Raw genomic sequence first — 23,950 nt, 5'->3', positions numbered from 1 at the left:
TAACCTGCATGTCTTTGGACTGTGGGGGAAACCGGAGCACCCGGAGGAAACCCACGCAGACACGGGGAGAACATGCAAACTCCGCACAGAAAGGCCCTCGCCAGCCACAGGGATCGAACCCGGACCTTCTTGCTGTGAGGCGACAGCGCTAACCACTACACCACCATGCCGCCCCAACATGCAAGTCATGAATTTATTTTTACTTCAATATGAAACCATTAATGCAGCAATCAGTTAATATTTATTTGTTATATTTATTTCAATACCATCTTTTTTCTGCTGTAAAACAATAATGAAATTAAATACATATTTAAAAATCAGTATATCTTTAAAAAAAAAAACATGAACAGAAAAATACTTCAAAGCTGTGTGATTTAAAAAAATTAACTTTTTTTTTTTTTAGCTGGAACTTTAATCAGATCTAGTACTGTGTTCACCTGCGCTTCACTTTATTCAACAAATTTCAACTCAAAAAAAAAAATCAGAAAGTGAACACGTGATGCCTTTTCTCCGCTGATCTGAGATCAGATGCAAGTTTCTTCCCCGCTAATGATCTTCAGTATACAGATGGGCGGAGCACTGATCCTGATGGGCGGCATGATATTTCAGCGAAAGAAGGATAATTTCTCTTTCAGCCACTCCTCAGAGAGATCGTCTGCATTCCGGACTTCGAAAACCTGCAGATCATAAATACAGTGCCTTCCACAATTATTGGCACCCCTTGTTAAGATATGTTCTTAGGCTTCTAATAAATTCTTTTTTTTTTTTTTTTTTTAAATAATATAGGACGACAATGCAAAAAAAGAGAAAAACCCAATCTTTAATTCAAGTGCATTTATTCAGTGGGAAAAAAATCCCACATTGAGAAATAATTCTTTTACATGAAATCATGTGCTACAATTATTGGCACCCCTGATGTTAATACTTTGTACAACTCCCTTTTGCCAACAAGACAGCACTTAATATTCTCCTATAACATTTCACAAGATGGGAGAATACAGAGAGAGGGATATTCAACCATTCCTCTTTGCACAATCTCTCTAAATCATCCAGAGTCCTGGGTCCTCTCCTATGCACTCTCCTCTTCAGCTCACCCCACAGGTTTTCAATTGGGTTGAGGTCTGGGGACTGAGATGGCCATGGGAGGAGCTTGATTTTGTGTCTGATGAACCATTTTTGTGTAGATTTGGCCACATGTTTAGGGTCATTATCTTGCTGAAAGACCCAGTGACGACCCATCTTCAGCTTTCGGCCAGAGGCCACCAGATTTTGATTTAAAATGTCGTGGTATTTCAAAGAGTTCATGATGCCATGCACCCTAACAAGGTTCCCGGGGCCTTTGGAAGAGAAACAGGCCCACAGCATCACCGATCCTCCCCCATACTTCACAGTGGGCATGAGGTGCTTTTTCGCATACTCATCTTTTGTGATGTATTCGAGTGTTTGTTGCCAAAAAGTTCTATCTTGGTCTCATCTGACCAAAGCACACGGTCCCAGTTGAAGTCCCAGTACCACTTAGTGAACTCCAGATGTTTACGTTTATGCTTGTAAGTGAGAAAAGGCTTTTTCCGTGCACGCCTCACAAACAGCTTGTTGGCATGTAGATAGCGTCTGATGGTTGTTATGGAGACTTTGTGACCCCAAGATGCTACTCTTTGATGCAATTCTCTAACAGTGAGCTTTGGAGAACTTTTTACTTCTCTTACCATCCTCCGCACTGTGCGTGGCGGCAAGATAAACTTGCATCCTCGTCCAGGCTTGTTTGCCACTGTTCCAGTTGTTTTAAACTTCTTGATGATTCCTCTGACTGTAGATACGGGCCGGTGTAGGCGAGCTGCTATTTTCTTGTAGCCATCGCCTGACTTATGAAGGTCGACACACATCTGCGTTACTTGAATGGTGTGTTCTCTTGTCTTTCCCATGTTGAAGAGTGAATAAGAGAAATAGGCCTCTGTGTCGCATCATATTTATACCCCAGGGAAACAGGATGTGATGAATTACTAATTAAAGGTTCCTAGATACTCTGATCAACTTTATAAACTACAGTAGAAATGACAAAAATGCTTCAATTACATTTATTTTCTAGGAATTGTGATTGGTGCCAATAACCGTGGAACAGGTGATTTTCTGAAAAATGATTATTTCTTAGTCAGGGATTTTTTTTTTTTTAAAATTCATTTGAGTTAAGGGCTACATTTTTCAGCGTGAGATTATGCTTCTGCAATAAAAATTGAGTTTATTTGAAGGCTTTTAACACATCTTAACCAGGGGTGCCAATAATTGTGGAGGGCGCTGTATGTGTATAATTAGGAATGAAAGAAATGTCAAGGTTTTGATTTAATAGTGAGGGATGTGTTTTAAGCACAATAAGGCCTTAGACTCAGAAAATAAAGTGCGTTATTGTACCTTTAGGGGTACGACGGCTTATCAGTGTAGCGGCAGTACCCTCTAAGGTGCTTATTTGTACCCTTTATATACTGCTTGAGAACATATATGTACCTTTTTGGCCCTAAAAAGGTACACTAGTCACCTTGAGGTCCAATAATGATCCCTAGGGGGTACACGAGTGTAGATGGGACAGAAATGGACTCCTACTGTACCCCTATTTCTGACAGTTTAATGCACCAGGGTTTTATCAAGTCAAACTGGCACAAACATCCATCCAACATGAACAGTATGTAGGCGTAATTATAAATCAGTTTATCGGTTTACCTTGGTGAGGTCAGCAGATTGGACGAGTCTGTTTTTACTGCCGGCATACATCATTTGCTGCTCCGGCTTACAGCCTATAGAAAGAAAATATAACGTTTTTCACCTTGACCTTCATTTAGAAGTCACTTAGACTTAAACGACTAAGGTCACTTAGATTTAAATGACTAATTTAAATAATCTACTTCGTTTGTTAACAACAGTGTTGTAGTCGAGTCACTAAACATTGAGTCCGAGTCCAGTCTCGAGTCCCCGGTGTTCAAAGTAGAGTCTGAGAACAAGACTCCAACCGTACCGTGTGACAGCGGCTGTTTCAGCACCATTAACATTAGTTTGTTCCTGAACATGACGTATGAACAGATGAATGAGCTTCTCTTTATCAGGGAGTGTGAAGTATTCTGTCGGAGATGGGAGATGGATGTAAGTGCAGAAGGTGTGTTTATTAATACAAGTGAAGACGGTAAACAATCCAGAACGACAGGTGATAGGTCGGGAGAGACACAAACAGGCTATCGTAGACTCGGCAGAATCAAAGACGAGAAACAGGAAATCAGGGATCAGGAAATGTGTCAACAATGAAACTCAATACTTCGCAAAGCAAGTGTGTTTTCACAGTTTTTAATACAGGCGCGCTGATTGTGGCTTAATCCTGTGCAGGTGTGAGTCGTTTACGGTCCGTGCGAGAGTCTGCTTGGCGCGCGCGCTGTCCGAAGCGTGCCCGAGAGTCTATCTGATGCACGCGCCGAGGTGCGCAAGTGTACCCGAAATTAGTACAAAAATTAATGTAGATGTAAATATTTTATGCCAAATTATTATGGCATGTTACAAAAAAAATAAAGAAAAAATTCGAGTCCTCGAGAAAAATTACGAGTCCGAATGTAGTTAATACGCGAGTCTAAGTCAAGTCATGAGTCTTTAAAATTAGAGCACGAATCGGACTCGAGTACTACAAGCCTGGTTAACAAACATCGTGTGCAAATACAATTCCTTCAGAAGGATGGATATGCTGTGTGCGCTTCTAGTCATATTAACATCAGGTTTTATCATGGTTCAGGATTCAATGCACCTATAAAGGATGCATCCTGAAAAAAGCGTCACTTTCAGGCCCTGTTTTGATCCCAACCATGCCCCAAATTACAGCCTAGAGCTGCAATTGGACAGCAATTGCATTTCAGTGTAGCATGGCTGCAGTGCACTGATGTAACCAGTTGCGAAACCACTGGGAAATGTATTCCCTCCTGACGCAGTGGTCAGCATGAAATTCTTGCGGATGGTCAAGTGATTTAAGAGCAGGCCTGATGATGTTTTTGCTTTTCAGCGTGATGTGTTCTCTGCACATCACGAATGAAATGCAAGAATGTTCATGAAGATCGAATTAAAAAGGAAAGAAAAAAATCTTTAGATTTTCTAACATGAAGTGCTGTGATTATCGAGATATTCATTTTTAGTGGAATGATTGCTCGATGTCGTGTTTAACCCAAATGTCGCCGATCCACTAAACCATTTGTTTTGCGCTGGAGAAGCAAGGCTGATGTAAAAGTAGCTAGCATTCGTGACAATCATGTCGGCATCCATCTTGGAGCAGTGTTTCCCAACTTTTCTTGAGCCACGGCACATATTTTACATTTGAAAAATCTCACGGCACACCACCAAACAAAAATGTCACAAAAAAAGTGTGAGAGAGAGAAACCTGGGCCTGTTTAGTTGAACACAAAGCTGATATACTTGCAGGAATTGAAGAAAGACACATGAAGATCTTCCTCAACAGCTCTGAGTCACTCTCCTTTTTTAGTTTTTATAGCAGTCATGCGTGAAAAGCCCAGATCGCATAGATAGGTTGTGGAAAATCACCTTTTTTGCTTTCTTCTGACCTCTACTCATACTAGGGCCTTCATCTGGATCAGAATTTTCTCCAGGCCCCAGTTTGGATTTTTTCTTTTCAAATATTTATCCATCGCCATCACCGCTGTCACACCCAAAGCATTACTGACTCTATTGTTTTAATGGCAACAGGTAGATACACAGGTTAATTAGCTACCTGTTGCCATCTAGTGGAAGAGTATTTAATTGTTCTGCCTGTTACTATAGGTCGCTGGCGTAGATGAACGAAGACAAATTATTTGCAGTAAATAAATAAATTTTCGGAACAATTAAGTGAAATTGGATAATTTCCCACGGTACACCTGATGATCTCTCACGGCACACTGATGTGCCATGGCACAGTGGTTGGGAATCACTGTCTTAGAGGACTGAAATCTCTCCAGGCTTTTTTTCTGCCTCTGCAGTCTCTGCCTCCCCCAGCTTGAAAGTAGAACCCGAGCAAAAAGCTACAAGTTATACAAGTATTAATCATTTAAAAATGAGATACTCATCTTAATATCACTTGAAAGTACTGTATGTACTGTTCTTTATCGCTGTTTTGAAATCAAATGAAATGTTAGCATCCGTTATCCGTAACCGCTTATCCTGTGCAGGGTCACGGGCAAGCTGGAGCCTGTCCCAGCTGACTATGGGCGAGAGGCAGGGTACACCCTGGACAAGTCACCAGATCATCACAGGGCTGACACAGAAACAAACAACCATTCACACCTACGGTCAATTTAGAGCCACCAATTAGCCTAACTGTGGCAGAAACCGGAACACCCGGAGGAAACCCCCATGCAGACACGGGGAGAACATGCAAACTCCATACAGAAAGGCCCCCTTCAGCCGTCGGGTTCGAACCCAGAACCTTCTTGCCGTAAGGTGACAGTGCTAACCACTACACCACCCGTAAGCAAAAACATATTCATAAAAGTTGAACAGGAATTTAAAACGTCATGCAAAAGGAAGAGCCGTACTTACCGACAGGACTGGAGAAAATGAAACACAGTGGGTAGGACACTCTGCCGTCAGAGTGCGTCAGCTTGTAGCTGTACACTATGTATGTGCACTTCGGTTAAGTGGCGTACACTTTCATGAGTCACTTTTCAGGGAAGTTAAACAGTGTTTCAGTATCGTCTAGTTTTACCATCAGGATGTGGAAGTGTGTCTCTGATACTGTATGTGTCCATGTCTAGCACAACCTGTGATGGACGAGTGCCTTTTGGCTAGTACCCCCACACATTCCTCTGCACTCACTGTATTTAATGAGAGGACTGGGATTGTGCGGCGCACTGCAACATATCGCACTCAGGAGCTGGAGTCGAAAACATGCTGTTATATCGAAACACTGAACACTGCATCCCACAGATACAGTAAGTGCTAGCACATGCTACTAACAGGCTTCATCAGTGTGTTCAGGCTCACATGTTGCATTTTATGAGGCAAAATACACCAAAATCATCGTGGCTTTGTCGATTGTTCATTTCTGTGCACTGGTTTAGTAAATATAATGTGTATCTACATACTACAGTGGATATAAAAAGTGTACACACCCCGTTAAAATGATCAGTTTTTCTGATGTAAAAAAAAAATGAAACCACAATAAATAATTTCAAAACTTTTCCCACCTTTAATGTGACCTATAACCTGAACAATTCAACTGAAAAAGAAACAAATCTGTTAGCCAGCCTGTTTCAAGTCCTCCACCATCATACCCATCCCCAAAAAAGCAAGGACCACAGGACTAAATGACTACAGACCCATTGCCCTCACCTCTGTGGTGACGAAGTCCTTTGAGTGCCTCGTTCTCTCCCACCTCAAAGCCATTACAGACCCCCTTCTGGACCCCCTGCAGTTCGCCTACAGAGCCAACAGGTCTGTGGACAACGCCGTCAACACGGCCCTCCACTTTATCCTCCAGCACCTGGATTCCCCAGGAACCTATAGCAGGATCTTGTGTGTAGACTTCAGCTCTGCGTTCAATACCATCATTCCAGCTCTGCTACAGGACAAGCTGTCCCAACTAAATGTGCCTGACCCCACCTGCAGGTGAATCCCTGACTGACAGGAAGCAGCAAGTGAGGTTGCGGAAGCATGTCTCCAACACTCAGACAGTCAGCACTGGATCCCCCCCAAGGCTGCATTCTTTCTCCTCTGCTCTTCTCCCTGTATACAAACAGCTGCACCTCCACCCACCAGTCTATCAAGCTCCTGAAGTTCGCGGATGACACCATCCTCATTGGACTCATCTCTGGTGAGGATGAGTCTGCCTACAGGTGGGAGATCGACCATGTGGTAACTTGGTGCAGCCAAAACAACCTGAAGCTAAATGCTGCAAAAACAGTGGAAATGATTGTGGATTTCAGGAAGAACCCAGCCCCTCCTCTCCCCATCACCCTGCGTGGCTCACCAGTGGACACTGTGGAGTTCTTCCGCTTCCTGGGCACCATAATCACCTAGGATCTGAAGTGGGAACTGAATGTTAGCTCCCTCATCTCAAAAGCACAGTAGAGGATGTACTTCATGCGGCAATTAAAGAAGTTCAACTTGTCAAAGACAATGATGGTGCACTTCTGCACAGCCATCATTGAGTCCATCCTCACCTCCTCCATCACCATCTGATACGCTGCTGCCTCTGCCAGGGACAAGGGTAGGCTGCAGGGTATCATTTGCTCAGCAGAGAAGGTGATCGGCTGCAACCTGCCTTCATTTGAAGACCTGTTCACCTACAGGACACTGAGGCAGGCAGAAAAGGTTGTGGCTGATCCCTCCCACCCCAGACATAAACTCTTTGAGAGACTCCCCTCCGGCAGGAGGCTGCAGTCCATCAAGACCAAAACCTCACGTCACAGAAACAGTTTCTTTCCTACCGCTGCTGGCCTCATAAACATGACTAGTGGCCCCCACTTACTCTGACCCCCACCAGTACCATGCCTCAGACTCCTGCCCCCCACCTCAATAAACAAGACCAGTGACCCCATTTACTCTGCCCCCCCAGTTGTTTACCTGATTTGCATGTTTGTTTATTTTCTTATTGTTTACCTGATTTGCACAGTTGTTTATTTATTTTGCCTTATTTTTATCTTGTTTATTTAGTTCTTATTTTTAATATCTTAGAATAGACCGTTTTTATTTATTTAGCACCTTAATTCCAAGCTCAGTTCCTTATAGTTGCAACAGTTACTTGGCAATAAAGCTATTTCTGATTCTGGCAAGTACTGGTTGTGTACTACATGTGACAACAATCTCCCGTATTCTCCATATGTCTGGACTATGAGGTAGGGTCAAAGAAAAATGTCCAGGCCTGACTAAATTTTGCAAAAAAATAAAAAATACATCAACTCTCCCAAAAGCATGTGGGAAAATGTGTTATGGTCTGACGAAACCAAGGTTGAACTTTTTGGCCACGATTCCAAAAGGTATATTTGTTGAAAAAACATCACTGCACATCACCAAAAGAACGCCATACCCACGGTGAAGCATGGTGGTGGCAGCATCATGTGTTGGGGTTGTTTTTCTTCAGCTGGAACAGGGGCTTTAGTCAAGGTGGAGGGAATTATGAACAGTTCTAAATACCAGTCAGTTTTGGCCCAAAACCTTCATGTGTCCTCTAGAAAGCTGAAGATGAAGAGGAATTTCATCTTTCAGCACGACAATGACCCCAAAAAAGTTTTGGAATGGCTCAGCCAGAGTCCAGACCTAAATCCAGTTGAAAATCTGTGGGGTGACTATCACTGAGGACCTGTCCTGGGGCATCAGCACCACCTCAGCGGTAGGAAAGGCTCAGCAACGGTTCTACTACCTGAGGCAACTGAAGAATGCCAGGATCCAGAAACAGCTGATGGTGAACTTTTACAACTGTGCCATCAGCAGTGTTCTGACGTATGGTTTCCTTGTGTGGTTCTCCAGCTGCACTAAGGCCGAACAGCAGGCACTCCAGTGGGTGGTAAAAACAGTGGGGAAAATCATGGGGACTACTCTACCAGAGATCAGTACCATCTACACCTCCCGCTGTCTGAAGAGAGTGCGTAACATCCTGCGTGACCAACACCACCCGGCCCATCACCTGTTCCACCTGCTGCCCTCAGGCAGAAGGTACAGGGCCTTACCAGCCAGAACAACCAGAATGGCCCAAAGCCTGTACCCTCAGGCAGTGAGGCTGCTGAACAGTGCCCCTCTCCCCTCCTCCCATGGAAAGTAAACCACACCTCACCCTACAATAACTGAACTGGACTCTGCAGTGCTGCAACATTACATTAACTCCACATCTGACCATGTTCTCTGTTTCTGGTGCCCATGTTCTTGATCTGTTTTCTGATCTACCTCTTGCTGCTACAACTATGACCATTTACATTTCGTGCCTGCACTGGACTCTATTTATAATGGGTATTATGGGACTTTGCACTACTATGCACTTTTTACATTAGGCACTTTTACACCTACTATGTCTGGCTGGGTTGCTCCAACGGAATTTCGTTGTTATGACAATGACAATAAAAAAGTGATTGAGTAAAGAGGGCTGTGCACAAGAGACGCCCTCGCAATCTGACAGATCTGGAGCGCTTTTGCAAGGAACAGTGGGCAAATATTGCCAAGTCTAGATGCGGCATGCTGATAGACTCCGACCCAAACAGACTGAATGCTGTAATTAAATCAAAAGGTGCTTCAACAAAGTATTAGTTTAAGGGTGTGCACACTTATGCAACCAGCTTATTGTACATTTTTTTATTTTTTATGTTTTTCCCCCGAACAGATTTGTTTGTTTTTCAGTTGAATTGTACAGGTTATAGGTAACATTAAAGGTGGGAAAAGTTTTGAAATTATTTATCATGGTCTCATTTTTTTTACATCAGAAAAACCAATCATTTTAACGGGGTGTGTCGAAATAACACACGTTATTGCTGTATAAAGTTTTCTAATCCAAGGAGATTTTCACTTCGACACTCTGTGGCAGTTAAATATTTGTGATAGTTTGTTCATTTTTAGTTCAAACAGTTGCTCTGAATGCTACCAGTCTCTGATGGAAAGGTTTTGATTAATATGACAACATATAAAACGTAATGCTGATATAAATAACCCAGATAGCAAAAATCAGTTGAATCAACATTGAAATAGCGTTTGGCAGAAAACATTGAAATAATGTTGAAATGATATTGAAAGTGTCCCCTTGAATTTGGGTTGAATCAACGTTGAATTTTCAACCCTATCAGCATTGAATCAATAGTGATTCAACCATCATCTAAATAGAAACTTACATTTAAATTTCTGTTGATTTCATGTTGAAATAATATACTGAATCAATGGTGATTCAACCATCATCTAAATGGAAATCGACATGTCATGACACTGAATCGATCTCTGTTTGACCATTATCTAAAAGGTACATATGCTAATAGAGTATAATTACTTTTATTATTCATTCAGAGTTACTTCATGGGTGTCTATCAGCCTACACAGACAGATCAAACACTGCATACAACCACATACATTCATACATACATATTTGTCAATTACTGAATGAAATAACAGAAGAGGGATTGTTTGTTATTGTTGTTTTATTGTGTCAGTAACAACAGAAAAAAAAAAGACTTCAATCCTGAAGTGGAGGCTGTGGGAGAAGCAGAGGCAACATTTATGTCAGTGCTCATGATAGAACGTTTTGCAGACAACAAATACTACAAATCACCTCTTACTTTTACAAAACAGCAATTTAGGAATATCAAGTTCACTTACATCTAGTTCCTTTTCTTTCCCCCGACACGCTAAGGGGCGTACCGACGCCAATTTTTCACCAATTCGCTGAAGGCCTGCTGGGTAAGCCGCCGGTCCTAGCCATTTCTAGCATAGCAGACCTGCCTCACCTTATGAAAATCATGATAATACAGGTCAGGTTAATTGTCACAGAGGGCTTTTATAGCTACCATTTCACTACTACAAAGCGTATACACTTAACCACTATTTTTAACCACACTTACCACAAAGAGGAGAACTGGCCAGTGTTGTTGAAGCAAATTTCTTCAGTCGCAAGCACGGACAGTCTATGGTCGCAAGTCTCGTCGTCAACGGAGCTCGAGCTCTTCTGAAAGTTCTTCTGAGAGACGGTTACTTGGACCATTCCAAATAGCGGCCGGTACGGTAGAAAACGGAGAAGTTTTTCTGTTCGTTTTTTCCTTACATGTTGCACACACAAGATTTGCACATAACCATAAATAATAATCTATTCTTCATAGTTCCTTGTGCTCTATTAAAATTCTAAATTAAATAAATGAAATTCAATGAAATATAGGAAACCCCCCTCCCACAAAATGGTCTCACCCAGAGTGCACCCCAGGCTCCCGTCCAGTGGTGCAATGTATGATGATGACAAAATCAACATATATTCAACATTGATCAAATGTTTCCTTCAACCATTACATTGATTCGAACACATTTTTTAAACTTTTTATTTTATCAGTGGTTGATTAATGGTTGATCCACCATCAGTGTTCAACTATAACTGTAAATCAACCATCTTGACCAAATATCAACATTGAAATAACATCATTTGCTATCTGGGAAGGTTTCTGTGCATACATTCTTCTTCTTCTTAACATTATAAATCATGGTTTGAAGAAAATCTCCTATGACACCATCCACAACTTAGCGTAACTCGAACTTTAGCGCTTATTCTGCTCAACATCAGCACTGTACTAATATCAACTGGCTCAAAATGGTCACAACAGAGGGGAAGCTGATAAGAGTACATAATTGGAGCACTGTCCAGAGTTCGTTGGCTTACTTGAGCTCCAGAAACATCAACTTTGCATCATATATGAGCATTTTTTTTTTAAATAGGAAAGGATATCGAGGCTGGCGCTCAGGAAGCTCTTCTCTCAGATTGTCCAGAGAAATGTCCTGCAACATGAACATGGCATGTTTAATCACAGAATGACGGTTTAGTCATGGGCGATACGAATTCTCTCAGGCACCCACCTCATATTCCTCTTCTAATATGATCAGCTGTTTCGCCATATCAATTTTCACTGAAATAAATAATAGCACAAATGATAGAAAATATCTCCCAGATGTGGATTTAGTGTCATGTATTTGCTGGTTGGTTTTTCAGTGTTTGCTTGAAATGACAAACGTACATTCAGTGCGTAATTTAATTCGTGGAAATTTTTAAGATCCCATCATCAAATTCCTGGATGATCCACAAGCCACAAGTGTACGCCATGGCAAACACGTCAATTCAAAATGGCTGACTAAATAGCTACCTTTTTTTTTTTAAAAATCTAGCTATACAGTATTTCAAGCTGGATAACTAAGCTATCTTGCGAACTAGCTATCAGCATAAAGTCACAAAGTTATGTTCGCGGTCACTGATGAAAGGGAGTTGTAAGATTAGTGTTTCAATATAAACTGTTTTAATGTTGCATATTTAAAAAACAGTGGTTTATATAATACTAGCAGGTTGCCAGGGTTTTGCAAAATTCTGGGTTGCCCCCAGACTTCCATGTCAAATTTGGTGAAGATCCATCAAGAAATGGTGATGTTAACCCAAGACAAACAAAAATCCAAACATCCACCACCCAGGGACCCCCTGGGGCCCAAATATGGAATTTCTGAGTTCTGCCAAATTGTGACTATCTCCTGTACCTATGTGCCAAGTTTAGTGAAGATCTGTCGAGAGTTTGTGTTGATAAATGTAATGTGAAAGGCATTGAGGGAGGGGGTGAGTGGATGTTGTGCCCCCCCAAGGACCTCCCTGGGGCCCGTACATGAATTTTGTTTATATCTGCAAAATTCCAGGTCATCCCCGGATCTACTTGCCAAATTTGGTGAAAATCCGTCGAGAAATGACGACGTTAGCTCAAGACAAACAAACAAACTTTGCCACTTATTATATAGATATGGACACAAGTGTTTTACTGGGAAATACGGGATTTGTATTTTTCATACAAGCTACATCTGGGACATGGAGAACCAAAACAGTGACATAAATCTCTATAGTTTATCTTCTAGTGTTGAAAAACTCCTATTTTTCATACATTGCAGATCTGAGTGACATATTTAAATAATATTGTCTGGCTTTTTTTCGTGGTATATCAGACATATTCCATTCAGCTAGCATGATAGTGAATGAGTTGAAGACGAGTAGCTGAATGGAATATATCTGATAGACCACGAAAAAAAAGCCAGCCAATATTATTATTATTATTATACATATACATTCCTTTTGGGTGTTCAACGCATCTTTCTATTTCAAACTTCTCTCAAAATCTTCTGTATTTAACGAAGCAAACCTGGCGGCCATGTTTGTTTACAAATTGTCCCAGTTGCTCACTCACTAGTGCGAAAGTTTTACGTCTCTGACGTGCAACGTCATGTTGTCCTGACAACCGTGCAATATCGTAAACCATATTCAACTGTCATTCTCCATTGGGTAGAGTGACATGATACACTTAGGATAAGCGATACGCTGACAATATCGCATGCTATGAAACCCGCTCGAAGGGAATAGAACATGTTTTTATTCCATGGAAAAAGTGTCCTTTATGGATAATAATTCCCGATATTTCACTCCGATGACGTCAGTCCCTCCCAGTATTTTCCCGCTGACTAGATGCGCACTGTCAAAATGGCGAGCCAGTTCAAAATAAAAAATTTTTTGATTAACTTGCGTATTTTTTTGAATGTGTTCATATAATATAAAGAATATTACATGTTGGTGCAAAGATATGAAGTTTACATATCTTCTCGTGTTGAAAATGTTTTTACTCATTCGTGATACAACCCCGATTCCAAAAAAGTTGGGACAAAGTACAAATTGTAAATAAAAACGGAATGCAATAATTTACAAATCTCAAAAACTGATATTGTATTCACAATAGAACATAGACAACATATCAAATGTCGAAAGTGAGACATTTTGAAATTTCAGGCCAAATATTGGCTCATTTGAAATTTCATGACAGCAACACATCTCAAAAAAGTTGGGACAGGGGCAATAAGAGGCTGGAAAAGTTAAAGGTACAAAAAAGGAACAGCTGGAGGACCAAATCGCAACTCATTAGGTCAACTGGCAATAGGTCATTAACATGACTGGGTATAAAAAGAGCATCTTGGAGTGGCAGCGGCTCTCAGAAGTAAAGATGGGAAGAGGATCACCAATCCCCCTAATTCTGCGCCGACAAATAGTGGAGCAATATCAGAAAGGAGTTCGACAGTGTAAAATTGCGAAGAGTTTGAACATATCATCATCTACAGTGCATAATATCATCAAAAGATTCAGAGAATCTGGAAGAATCTCTGTGCGTAAGGGTCAAGGCCGGAAAACCATACTGGGTGCCCGTGATCTTCGGGCCCTTAGACGGCACTGCATCACATACAGGCATGCTTCTGTATTGGAAATCACAAAATGGGCTCAGGAATATTTCCAGAGAACATTATCTGTGAACGCAATTCACCGTGCCATCTGCCGTTGCCAGCTAAAACTCTATAGTTCAAAGAAGAAGCCGTATCTAAACATGATCCAGAAGCGCAGACATCTTCTCTGGGCCAAGGCTCATTTAAAATGGACTGTGGCAAAGTGGAAAACTGTTCTGTGGTCAGACGAATCAAAATGTGAAGTTCTTTATGGAAATCAGGGACGCCGTGTCATTCGGACTAAAGAGGAGAAGGACGACCCGAGTTGTTATCAGCGCTCAGTTCAGAAGCCTGCATCTCTGATGGTATGGGGTTGCATTAGTGCGTGTGGCATGGGCAGCTTACACATCTGGAAAGACACCATCAATGCTGAAAGGTATATCCAGGTTCTAGAGCAACATATGCTCCCATCCAGACGACGTCTCTTTCAGGGAAGACCTCGCATTTTCCAACATGACAATGCCAAACCACATACTGCATCAATTACAGCATCATGGCTGTGTAGAAGAAGGGTCCGGGTACTGAACTGGCCAGCCTGCAGTCCAGATCTTTCACCCATAGAAAACATTTGGCGCATCATAAAACGGAAGATACGACAAAAAAGACCTAAGACAGTTGAGCAACTAGAATCCTACATTAGACAAGAATGGGTTAACATTCCTATCCCTAAACTTGAGCAACTTGTCTCCTCAGTCCCCAGACGTTTACAGACTGTTGTAAAGAGAAAAGGGGATGTCTCACAGTGGTAAACATGGCCTTGTCCCAACTTTTTTGAGATGTGTTGTTGTCATGAAATTTAAAATCACCTAATTTTTCTCTTTAAATGATACATTTTCTCAGTTTAAACATTTGATATGTCATCTATATTCTATTCTGAATAAAATATGGAATTTTGAAACTTCCACATCATTGCATTCCGTTTTTATTTACAATTTGTACTTTGTCCCAACTTTTTTGGAATCAGGGTTGTAGATTCATTCACCACTCGAAGATAAACTTCATATCTTTGCGTCACCATGTAATATCCTCTACGTATTTTATCCTGACGAAGTTATGATAAAGTAAACGGACTTTGGGGACATCGGCAAAGGCGCATTAACAACAGCATTTGAACAAAATGCTATCTCTAATAATAATGATCAATTATTTTTTTTTCTTGGATGTTTATGAGAAATACTCACTCAGTATGGCAGCGTTGGTGGTCTCCTTCCGAAAGCGAAACTTCTTCAGTTTCTCCGTCAGGCTCGGATCAACATCACACACGACCAGAGAGCTTGACTGAAACACACCGCCATTCTTTTTTTAAAATAACCTTTAATTCATTTCATAGTTATACTCCTTATTCACATTTGTGTCTCATTTATATTTATAACTCTCCTTTTCTCTCTTTAGAACTCTCACACCACAGTGCTGTTGAATTCTGATTGGTCAGATTTAGAACGCTCATTCAAATCCGTTTGCATAGTAACAAATAAAACGTTATTTGACAAAGATGTGTCGTTGGTGATATGCTGAAGCTTTCCGTCAGGAAACTTCGGTTTGCGTGCTGTAACATTTACGGAAGGAGTCTCCAATGTCAGCGCTTTGTAACATTAATTGGTAAAACTGTAACTTTAGAGAGTTCACGTTTTAGGATTTCTCTGTAAAATAACAAGCTGCGGTTTGTTACCTTGCCCGGCACGGAGTCCACCAGGGGGCGAGGTATTGTTTTCGGTCAGGTTTCTTTGTTTTTTTGCGAGCAACATTACGGGAAAACAGCTGGACCAATCTTCCTGAAACTTTCAGGATAGATGCACATTGGTCTCAAATAGAACCTCCAACATTTTGAGGGTCATCTGGTCAGGGTCACCAAAAAGGTCAAAATTGGGGGGGGGGGGGTTGCGATGTCGTCCTTCATATTCATTCAGATGTGTTCTGATTGGCTGAGAGCAGTAGAGTGTGTGAATGAGAATCAGAACCATGTTTATTAGCCAAGTATGTTCACACACAAGGTCGAAATCAAGGTCAAGGTCACCAAAAATGTCAAAATCTTTTTTTTTTTTTTTTTGCGATATCTTCCTTCATATTCATTCAGATGTGTTCTGATTGGCTGAGAGCAGTATGGTGTGTTCTGATTGGCTGAGAGCAGTACAGTGTGTGAATGAGAATCAGAACCATGTTTATTAGCCAAGTATGTTCACACACAAGGTCAAAATCAAGGTCAAGGTCACCAAAAAGGTCAAAATCATTTTTTTCGCAATATCTTCCTTCATATTCATCATATTTACTTCAAACCAATTCCAAAATGTTCATCTTTCAATTCTGCATCAACTGATGTGCTACATGACAGAGTATCTCTCATGGTTTTCTTAGCGGTTGGGGGTCAAATGCCGGGAGGGGTCAAGGTCATTGCTAAAATTTGCATATTTTCCATTATAACTCGAAAACAGTTAGAGATAGAGAGTTGGTTATCATTATCAACATATAGGAAGTCATATATGGGCTTTCATTTGGCTCCATGACCTTTGACCTTGTTTGTTTGTTTGTTTGTTTGTTTGTGTGTCTGTCTGTTAACAATCTAGCATCTAGACGGTTGCACCGATTGACTTAAAATTTTCAGGGTAGGTGGGCAATGGTTCATAGATTACCTGATTAAATTTTGGGGGTAATTGGGTCAAAGTCACTGGAAAGGTCAACCTTTCGGTCAAAATAACATTTTCCATTATAACTCAAAAACAGTTGCTGATAGACAGATACTTACTATTATGAACATATAGGAACTCCTATATGGTCTTTCATTTGGCACCATGATCTTTGACCTTGAGTGACCTTGAAAAGGTCAAACTCAAGGTCACGGATTTTCAATGGGCTGTAACTTGAAAACAGTTGATGGTCGACAGATATTTACCATTATCAACTGACAGGAAGTGCCATTGGGCTTTCATTTGGCACCATGACTTTTGATCTTGAAAGGTCAAACTGAAGGTCATGGGTTTTCAAAGGGCTATAACTTTAAAATGGTTCATGACAGTCAGATGTTTACCATTATCAACATATAAGAAGTCCCATATGGGGGACTTCTTTTAGTTGCCGCCATGATCTTTGACCTTGAATGACTTTGAAATGTCAAACTCAAGGTCATGGATTTTCATAGGATTGTAACCTGAAAGTTGATGATTGAGAAATATTACCATTATCAACATCTCATCTCATTATCTGTAGCCGCTTTATCCTGTTCTACAGGGTCGCAGGCAAGCTGGAGCCTATCCCAGCTGACTACGGGCGAAAGGCGGGGTACACCCTGGACAAGTCGCCAGGTCATCACAGGGCTGACACATAGACACAGACAACCATTCACACTCACATTCACACCTACGCTCAATTTAGAGTCACCAGTTAACCTAACCTGCATGTCTTTGGACTGTGGGGGAAACCGGAGCACCCGGAGGAAACCCATGCGGACACGGGGAGAACATGCAAACTCCGCACAGAAAAGCCCTCGTCGGCCATGGGGCTCGAACCCGGACCTTCTTGCTGTGAGGCGACAGTGCTAACCACTACACCACCATGCCGCCCCATTATCAACATATAGGTATAAAATAAGTGCTTCCAGGTGAGGTTTGTTTTGCCTGGCAACACTTGTTTTGTTTTGGTCGGATTAATGTCATGAGAGAGATAAAAAAAAAAAGAAAATCTAGTGACTGAATGACTGTTTATAGCTGCTATAAAGTGAGCAACAACTTCATGGATGTTGCACAACCTGAATTGTAACTACAAAAGGATAAATTGTTAGTGTTGGGAAATCACTGTGGTAAAAGAGGAATAAAACACTTTGGACTGTGCTGTTAGTTCAAGGAAAATAATCAGCTTAAGCATGGTAGCAGGAACTCCGTTTTATCATAGCACCCAGTTGTTGGTTATTTCTCTATAACAGCACAACACTGAGTGTGTACTTACTACTTACTTAGGCCGCCCTCAGGCGAGCCTCCTGTCTCCCACGCCAGTCACATTTTTCCATCATTAACGTGGCAAGCTCATTCAGGGTAGCAACCCCGGCATCAGATTTAAGGATGTCAATAAACGTTTTAATGGGCCGCCCCTGGTTTCTCCTCCCATGGGTGGGTTCCCACAGGAGGACTTTGCTGGTAACAAGCTCTTCATGCCGTTGGCAGTGACCTGCCACGCCCATTCTTCTACTAGCAATTACATTGCTTAGACGTGGCAGATCACCATATAGAATGGCATTAGGTATTTGATCATGCCAATTTACATTGAGCACTGTACGCAACATTCTGGTATATGTTCCATCCAAGGATTTCTCGAGATGTTTTGTCAAAGTCCAACATTCCGAATCATAAAGGAGAACTGTCTCAACTGTTGCTTTAAAGAAGGAAAGCTTTAAATCTCTGGAGAGATTGGAGGTCCACACTGTTTTCATCTTGTTCATTGCATTCCATGCTAGTGCTTTTCTAACTTTTATGTCTTGCTCAGAAGATTTTACCCATGCCCCAAGATATTTGAAGTCATCCACTTCCTTAAGTTGTTGTCCCTCTCTTGTCTTAAGAGGAAGGGTTGGCCGGGGGATGTTCGTTGTTATTACTTCAGTCTTTTTGGCATTTAGGTGTAGACCAACTTTGTTACATTCTGACTCTACATTTAGCAGTAGTTTTTGTGCTTCCTCTAGTGCGTTGGAGAGTAGACAGATGTCGTCCGCAAAGTCAAGATCCGTTAAGGTAATTGCATGGTGTCTACTGGAGCGTCTGGGTGTGATGGTAAAACCCAGATCTTCACTATGGTAATCAATAGCTTGTCGCAGGGCGAAATCTAAGACGATAACAAAAAGGTATGGTGCAAGGGTGTCTCCCTGTAGCACTCCAGCTTTTATTTCAAATTCTTCTGTTATTCCATCTGGAGAAAGTACTCTTGCTCTAGTATTAGTGTACATTTCCTGAATCGCGTTTAGAAGGCGCGTTGGGATGCTGTAGGCTTGAAGGATTTTCATCATTTTCCCTCTGTGTATACTGTCAAATGCTTTTTTGAAATCTATAAAGCACATCACAGCCGAGAGATCGTTCTTCTTTGTTTCCTCCATAATCCGACGCAACGCCAAAATCTGATAGAGTGTGGATCGACCTTGTCTAAATCCATTTTGGTTTGGTCTTAGATGTATATCTAGCTTGTCCCTGATTCGGTTCAGTATCATCCTGTTCATGGCGGCACGGTGGTGTAGTGGTTAGCGCTGTCGCCTCACAGCAAGAAGGTCCTGGGTTCGAGCCCCGGGGCCGGCGAGGGCCTTTCTGTGTGGAGTTTGCATGTTCTCCCCGTGTCCGCGTGGGTTTCCTCCGGGTGCTCCGGTTTCCCCCACAGTCCAAAGACATGCAGGTTAGGTTAACTGGTGACTCTAAATTGCCCGTAGGTGTGAATGTGAGTGTGAATGGTTGTCTGTGTCTATGTGTCAGCCCTGTGATGACCTGGCGACTTGTCCAGGGTGTACCCCGCCTTTCGCCCGTAGTCAGCTGGGATAGGCTCCAGCTTGCCTGCGACCCTGTAGAAGGATAAAGCGGCTAGAGATGATGAGATGAGATCATTCTGTTCATGACTTTTGTGATGACACACGTTAAGCTGATGCCACGATAATTATCAGTAATAGAGAGATTTCCTGACTTGGGAATAGGTTGTATGAGTACGAGTGTGTGATTCCATACATACGTCATATTTTTACTTTAAATCAGTGCAACACATTCAGCAAGAAACTTCAGAACAGTGATCAGGGAGAAGAACTTTTTAAAAATGATGTACTTGTTTAGTTTGCTACGAGGTTAATAAGTAACGGATGCTTAGCGTCGTGCAAACTGGAAGCCCTAATTCACACACTCATTATCTGAATCACTCATTAATTCACACACTCATTATCTGAATCACTCATTAATTCACACACTCATTATCTGATTAATAAAATTTTTTACATCGAAAATTTTGTTCAACAACTGTTGATTTAATCTTCCTCGTAAAATTGTGCCCAAAAAGATTGTGTAGGTATGAAATTTAACTTTGAGTTTCTCAGAATTTCTCATGTCTTTGAATGTGTGTCTGTTCCAAATGATCTTAAAAATTTGTGAGCGAGATTAAAAACATTCTGCGAATTGTTCAGCCGACTGCATGTGTTTGTTCAGCACCGAGACAGGAAGTGTTTCAACACACTGCCACACAAACCAACTTCCTGCAGTGCTGACAGCAAGAAATACAAACAACGCGATCATACAGTGAAGACTAGAGCCACGACACACACTTGCTCCATTTGGGTTTCTTCAGCAGACCCACCTTGGAACATCTGGAATGATCTAGAATATTTGAAAAGTACAAGTGCCCAGAAAGTGTAGAAAGTTTCCTACCATGGTTGCAGAGGGCGTCCTGGACTAACACACTTCCTCCTTCAACAGCAGCCGTGTGACAGGATGCTGCTGACATCCTCGCAGTACAGGGAGGGCGTGGCCACCGCGCACACGGACGCAAATGCTCACGCTGATGATCCTGGACCCGCTTACGGCTCGGTCGTGTCCATCACCACAATCTGCTCCTCACCCAAAGGTCAAGACATGAGAGGGCCTGAGCAACGAGAGTGCGCATAAACAACCAACTAAACAAACAAATAAAAGCTGTAAGCAGTTCTTCTGGCTGACTGAGTCTTGTGTGAGTCTGTAATTCCCACCTGCACTCTGACTGTAGATTATTAATGAAGGATGATGATGAGGATCACAGGCTGCTCTCAGGGCCACGAGTGGCTTCACAGAAAACACTGAGGGGGTTAACTACTGCTGTTCAACACACACACACTCACTCTCTCTCTCTCTCTCTCTCTCTCTCACACACACACACACCTCTCTCTCTCAATCTCTCACACACACTTCTCTTTCTCTCTCTCACACACACACACACACACCTCTCTAAAGTTAGTGTGGAACAGTGCAGTTTAGCAGTGGGAGAAGTTGTCGGACATCAAAATGTTGTGTCGGCATCCAGAATGAACAGTGCGATCATTCTGTTTTTGAGTACAATAGAGAAGCCAAATGATGTAATCCAAAAAGGCATTGAAATTGATGAGCAGTATGTTGGTGTTTCCTCTAAGTAGCCCCTCTAGGAAAATTATCCTGTCCAATGTACCACCTTTTTTGAAAGAAGAGTTGTTAATTAAAGAACTCTCTAAATATGGCAAAGTGGTGTCTCAGGTAAAGAAAATTCCTGTGGGATGTAAATCTCCTTTGTTGAGCCACCTCGTGTCTTTCAGACGTCAGGTTCATATGGTGCTTAAACAGGACTGTGATTTTAATGGCATATTTAAGTTTAATGTTGATGATTTTGATTATGTTATTTATGCAACATCTGAAACTATGCAGTGTTTCGGGTGCGGGCAAATAGGACACCAAATATGCAATTGTGTATTTAAAAACGCTAAAGCGAGTACTTCAACTGACACACCTGCTAATGTCGGTGTGAATGGGGACAGCAGGGAAACTGCACCGCCTGAGCCATCAGCTGCTGCTGGGGCTGAGGTGGTGTAGGGTCAGGAGCTGGTGGTGCAGGGTCAGGAGCTGGTGGTGTAAGGTCAGGAGCTGGTGGTGCAGGGTCAGGAGCTGGTGGTGTAGGGTCAGGAGCTGGTGGTGCAGGGTCAGGAGCTGGTGGTGTAAGGTCAGGAGCTGATGGTGCAGGGTCAGGAGCTGGTGGTGCAGGGTCAGGAGCTGGTGGTGCAGGGTCAGGAGCTGATGGTGTAAGGTCAGGAGCTGATGGTGCAGGGTCAGGAGCTGGTGGTGCAGGGTCAGGAGCTGGTGGTGCAGGGTCAGGAGCTGGTGGTGTAGGGTCAGGAGCTGGTGGTGCAGGGTCAGGAGCTGGTGGTGTAGGGTCAGGAGCTGATGGTGTAAGGTCAGGAGCTGATGGTGCAGGGTCAGGAGCTGGTGGTGCAGGGTCAGGAGCTGGTGGTGCAGGGTCAGGAGCTGGTGGTGCAGGGTCAGGAGCTGGTGGTGCAGGGTCAGGAGCTGATGGTGCAGGGTCAGGAGCCAAGGCGAGTGAGCCAGACTCACAGCAAAATGAACTGAATGAGAGAGAACCAACTGTAGTTGAATCTAATAAGGTTTCTAATTCTGATGGTGTGGAGGTAGTTGAGACAGTGGTGAATGCTGATCCTCCAGCGAATGCTCAGGTAACTGTGAATGAAATTGATGTTTCAGTCACAATGGCTGAGACCGCTATTTCTGAAATGTCGGAGACAAACACTACAGTGGAGATGGTCGAACCTCCAAAGTGTAATTCAGAAGGTCTTGAGGCAGATAAAAAAACATGTGACACAAACTGAAATAAAACCAGGAGAGGGGGAAACAAGTGAAAAGACTACAAAAACAAATGTTTTCAAAGTCCCCAAAATTAAAAGAAAGAAAAACGTGAATACAAAGCCAACAAACAATCAAAAACTGATATTACTGTTGCTGATTCACAACCTGATGACAATGTAATGGAGAGTGATGGTTATTCCACTGATTCAAGTTCTCATTCACCTTTAGTCATGATGCATTCCACTAAGGAGATAAGTAACTTTCTACAGACTGCCAAATTTCAACGAAATGTTAAAATAGAGGAGTTGTTTCCAAACATACAGCAATTCACTAGCGATGCAAAATATTTGATGAAGTCAAATGATGGCGAAGGTTTTACAGACCAAGAAGTTTTTCGCCTGAGGAAAATTGAGAGTAAATTGAGAAGAGGAGAGTCTATCATTGATGATGCACAGTAATTTCATTATGTTTCTTCTGTATTTAATTTTCTGTTTTTTTTTTTTTGCTTCTTCTGAAATGGGTGAAGTTAGAGTTGCTACTTTAAACTTAAACGGAGCTAGAGATCAAAGGAAAAGAGCAAATTTTTTTTAACTGAGTAAGCAAAGAAATATTGATGTTTTGTTTGTGCAAGAGACAGTGACGTGAATAATGAAGTCGATTGGATGAAAGAATGGGATGGGCTTGCCATACTTAGTCACAATACTTCGTTAACCCTTTGATGCAAAACATATGCACACCCCTTCTAATGCACAACATGGGTCAAAAATGACCCGCATTATTTCATGCTGACTGAGTTTTTCTTTGCTCTATCTTTTGAAATCAATTTATTTTATGATTGAATATTCCAAGTATTCTTTAAATATCTTGTTTTTAATTACCACAAATCATTAATTTAGACCCGAAACACCCAGTGACCTCAGGAACATCACTGAAGATGTGTCCCAGCGCATCGCAAGATGTATCTATACACACAAGGTTAATGGTGGTTTGTGTCCTCCTTTTAAAGCTCATAGGGGTGTGAGACAGGGTTGTTCCTTGTCTGGGATGCTTTATTCCATGGCAATAGAGCCCTTGCTCCATAAACTAAGAGCTAAAATGTCAGGTTTTTCTTTGCCCAACTGTGAAAATGTTTTTTTCTCTATCTGCTTATGCTGATGATGTGGTGGTTGTTGTAAATGATCTAAATGATATTGATAATTTGAGTCATGTTGTAAAAAAGTTCGGAATAATATCATCTGCGAAAGTTAATTGGACTAAGAGCGAGGCAATTCAAATAGGTAATTGGACAGATAATTTGCCAAAACTCCCAGAAAGCCTGAAGTGGAAAAAAGGGGTATTTAAACATCTTGGTATTTCCTTAGGTGATGAAAATGTGGTTCAAAAAAATTGGGAAGGACTTCTTGAGAAAGTAAAAGGACGTTTAAAGAAATGGGCATGGCTTTTACCACAAATGTCATACAGGGGACGCGTTTTAATTATTAATAATTTAGTTGCATCTTTTTTATGGCATCGTTTAGCTGTTTTAGATCCACCAACAGGCCTTTTAATGAAGATTCAGTCTATTTTAATTGATTTCTTTTGGGATAATTTACATTGGATCCCTCAGAGTGTTCTTTATTTGCCAAAGGAAGAGGGTGGTCAGGGTCTAATTCATTTAGCCAGTAGAA

The 23,950-nt window shown here is 41.8% G+C and overlaps 1 protein-coding gene across 1 annotated transcript; it reads right to left on the bottom strand.

The window, feature by feature from the left end:
- Positions 1–234: 234 nt before the first annotated feature.
- gmfg (glia maturation factor, gamma) lies at positions 235–20,453 on the bottom strand. Its single transcript, XM_060943372.1, has 7 exons — positions 20,352–20,453; positions 15,162–15,258; positions 11,545–11,594; positions 11,417–11,466; positions 5,554–5,636; positions 2,713–2,786; positions 235–677 (listed from the first exon to the last, which is right to left on the bottom strand). Exons 1-7 carry the CDS (start codon positions 20,352–20,354, stop codon positions 606–608), a joined length of 429 nt encoding a protein of 142 aa, XP_060799355.1. The 5' UTR covers positions 20,355–20,453; the 3' UTR covers positions 235–605.
- Positions 20,454–23,950: the final 3,497 nt, after the last annotated feature.

This window comes from Neoarius graeffei, chromosome 16 (assembly GCF_027579695.1).
Source record: "Neoarius graeffei isolate fNeoGra1 chromosome 16, fNeoGra1.pri, whole genome shotgun sequence".
In the NCBI taxonomy this organism is placed as follows: Eukaryota; Metazoa; Chordata; class Actinopteri; order Siluriformes; family Ariidae; genus Neoarius; species Neoarius graeffei.
Note: the sequence above shows the minus strand (reverse complement) of the source record. Positions and strands in the feature narration are given on the sequence as shown.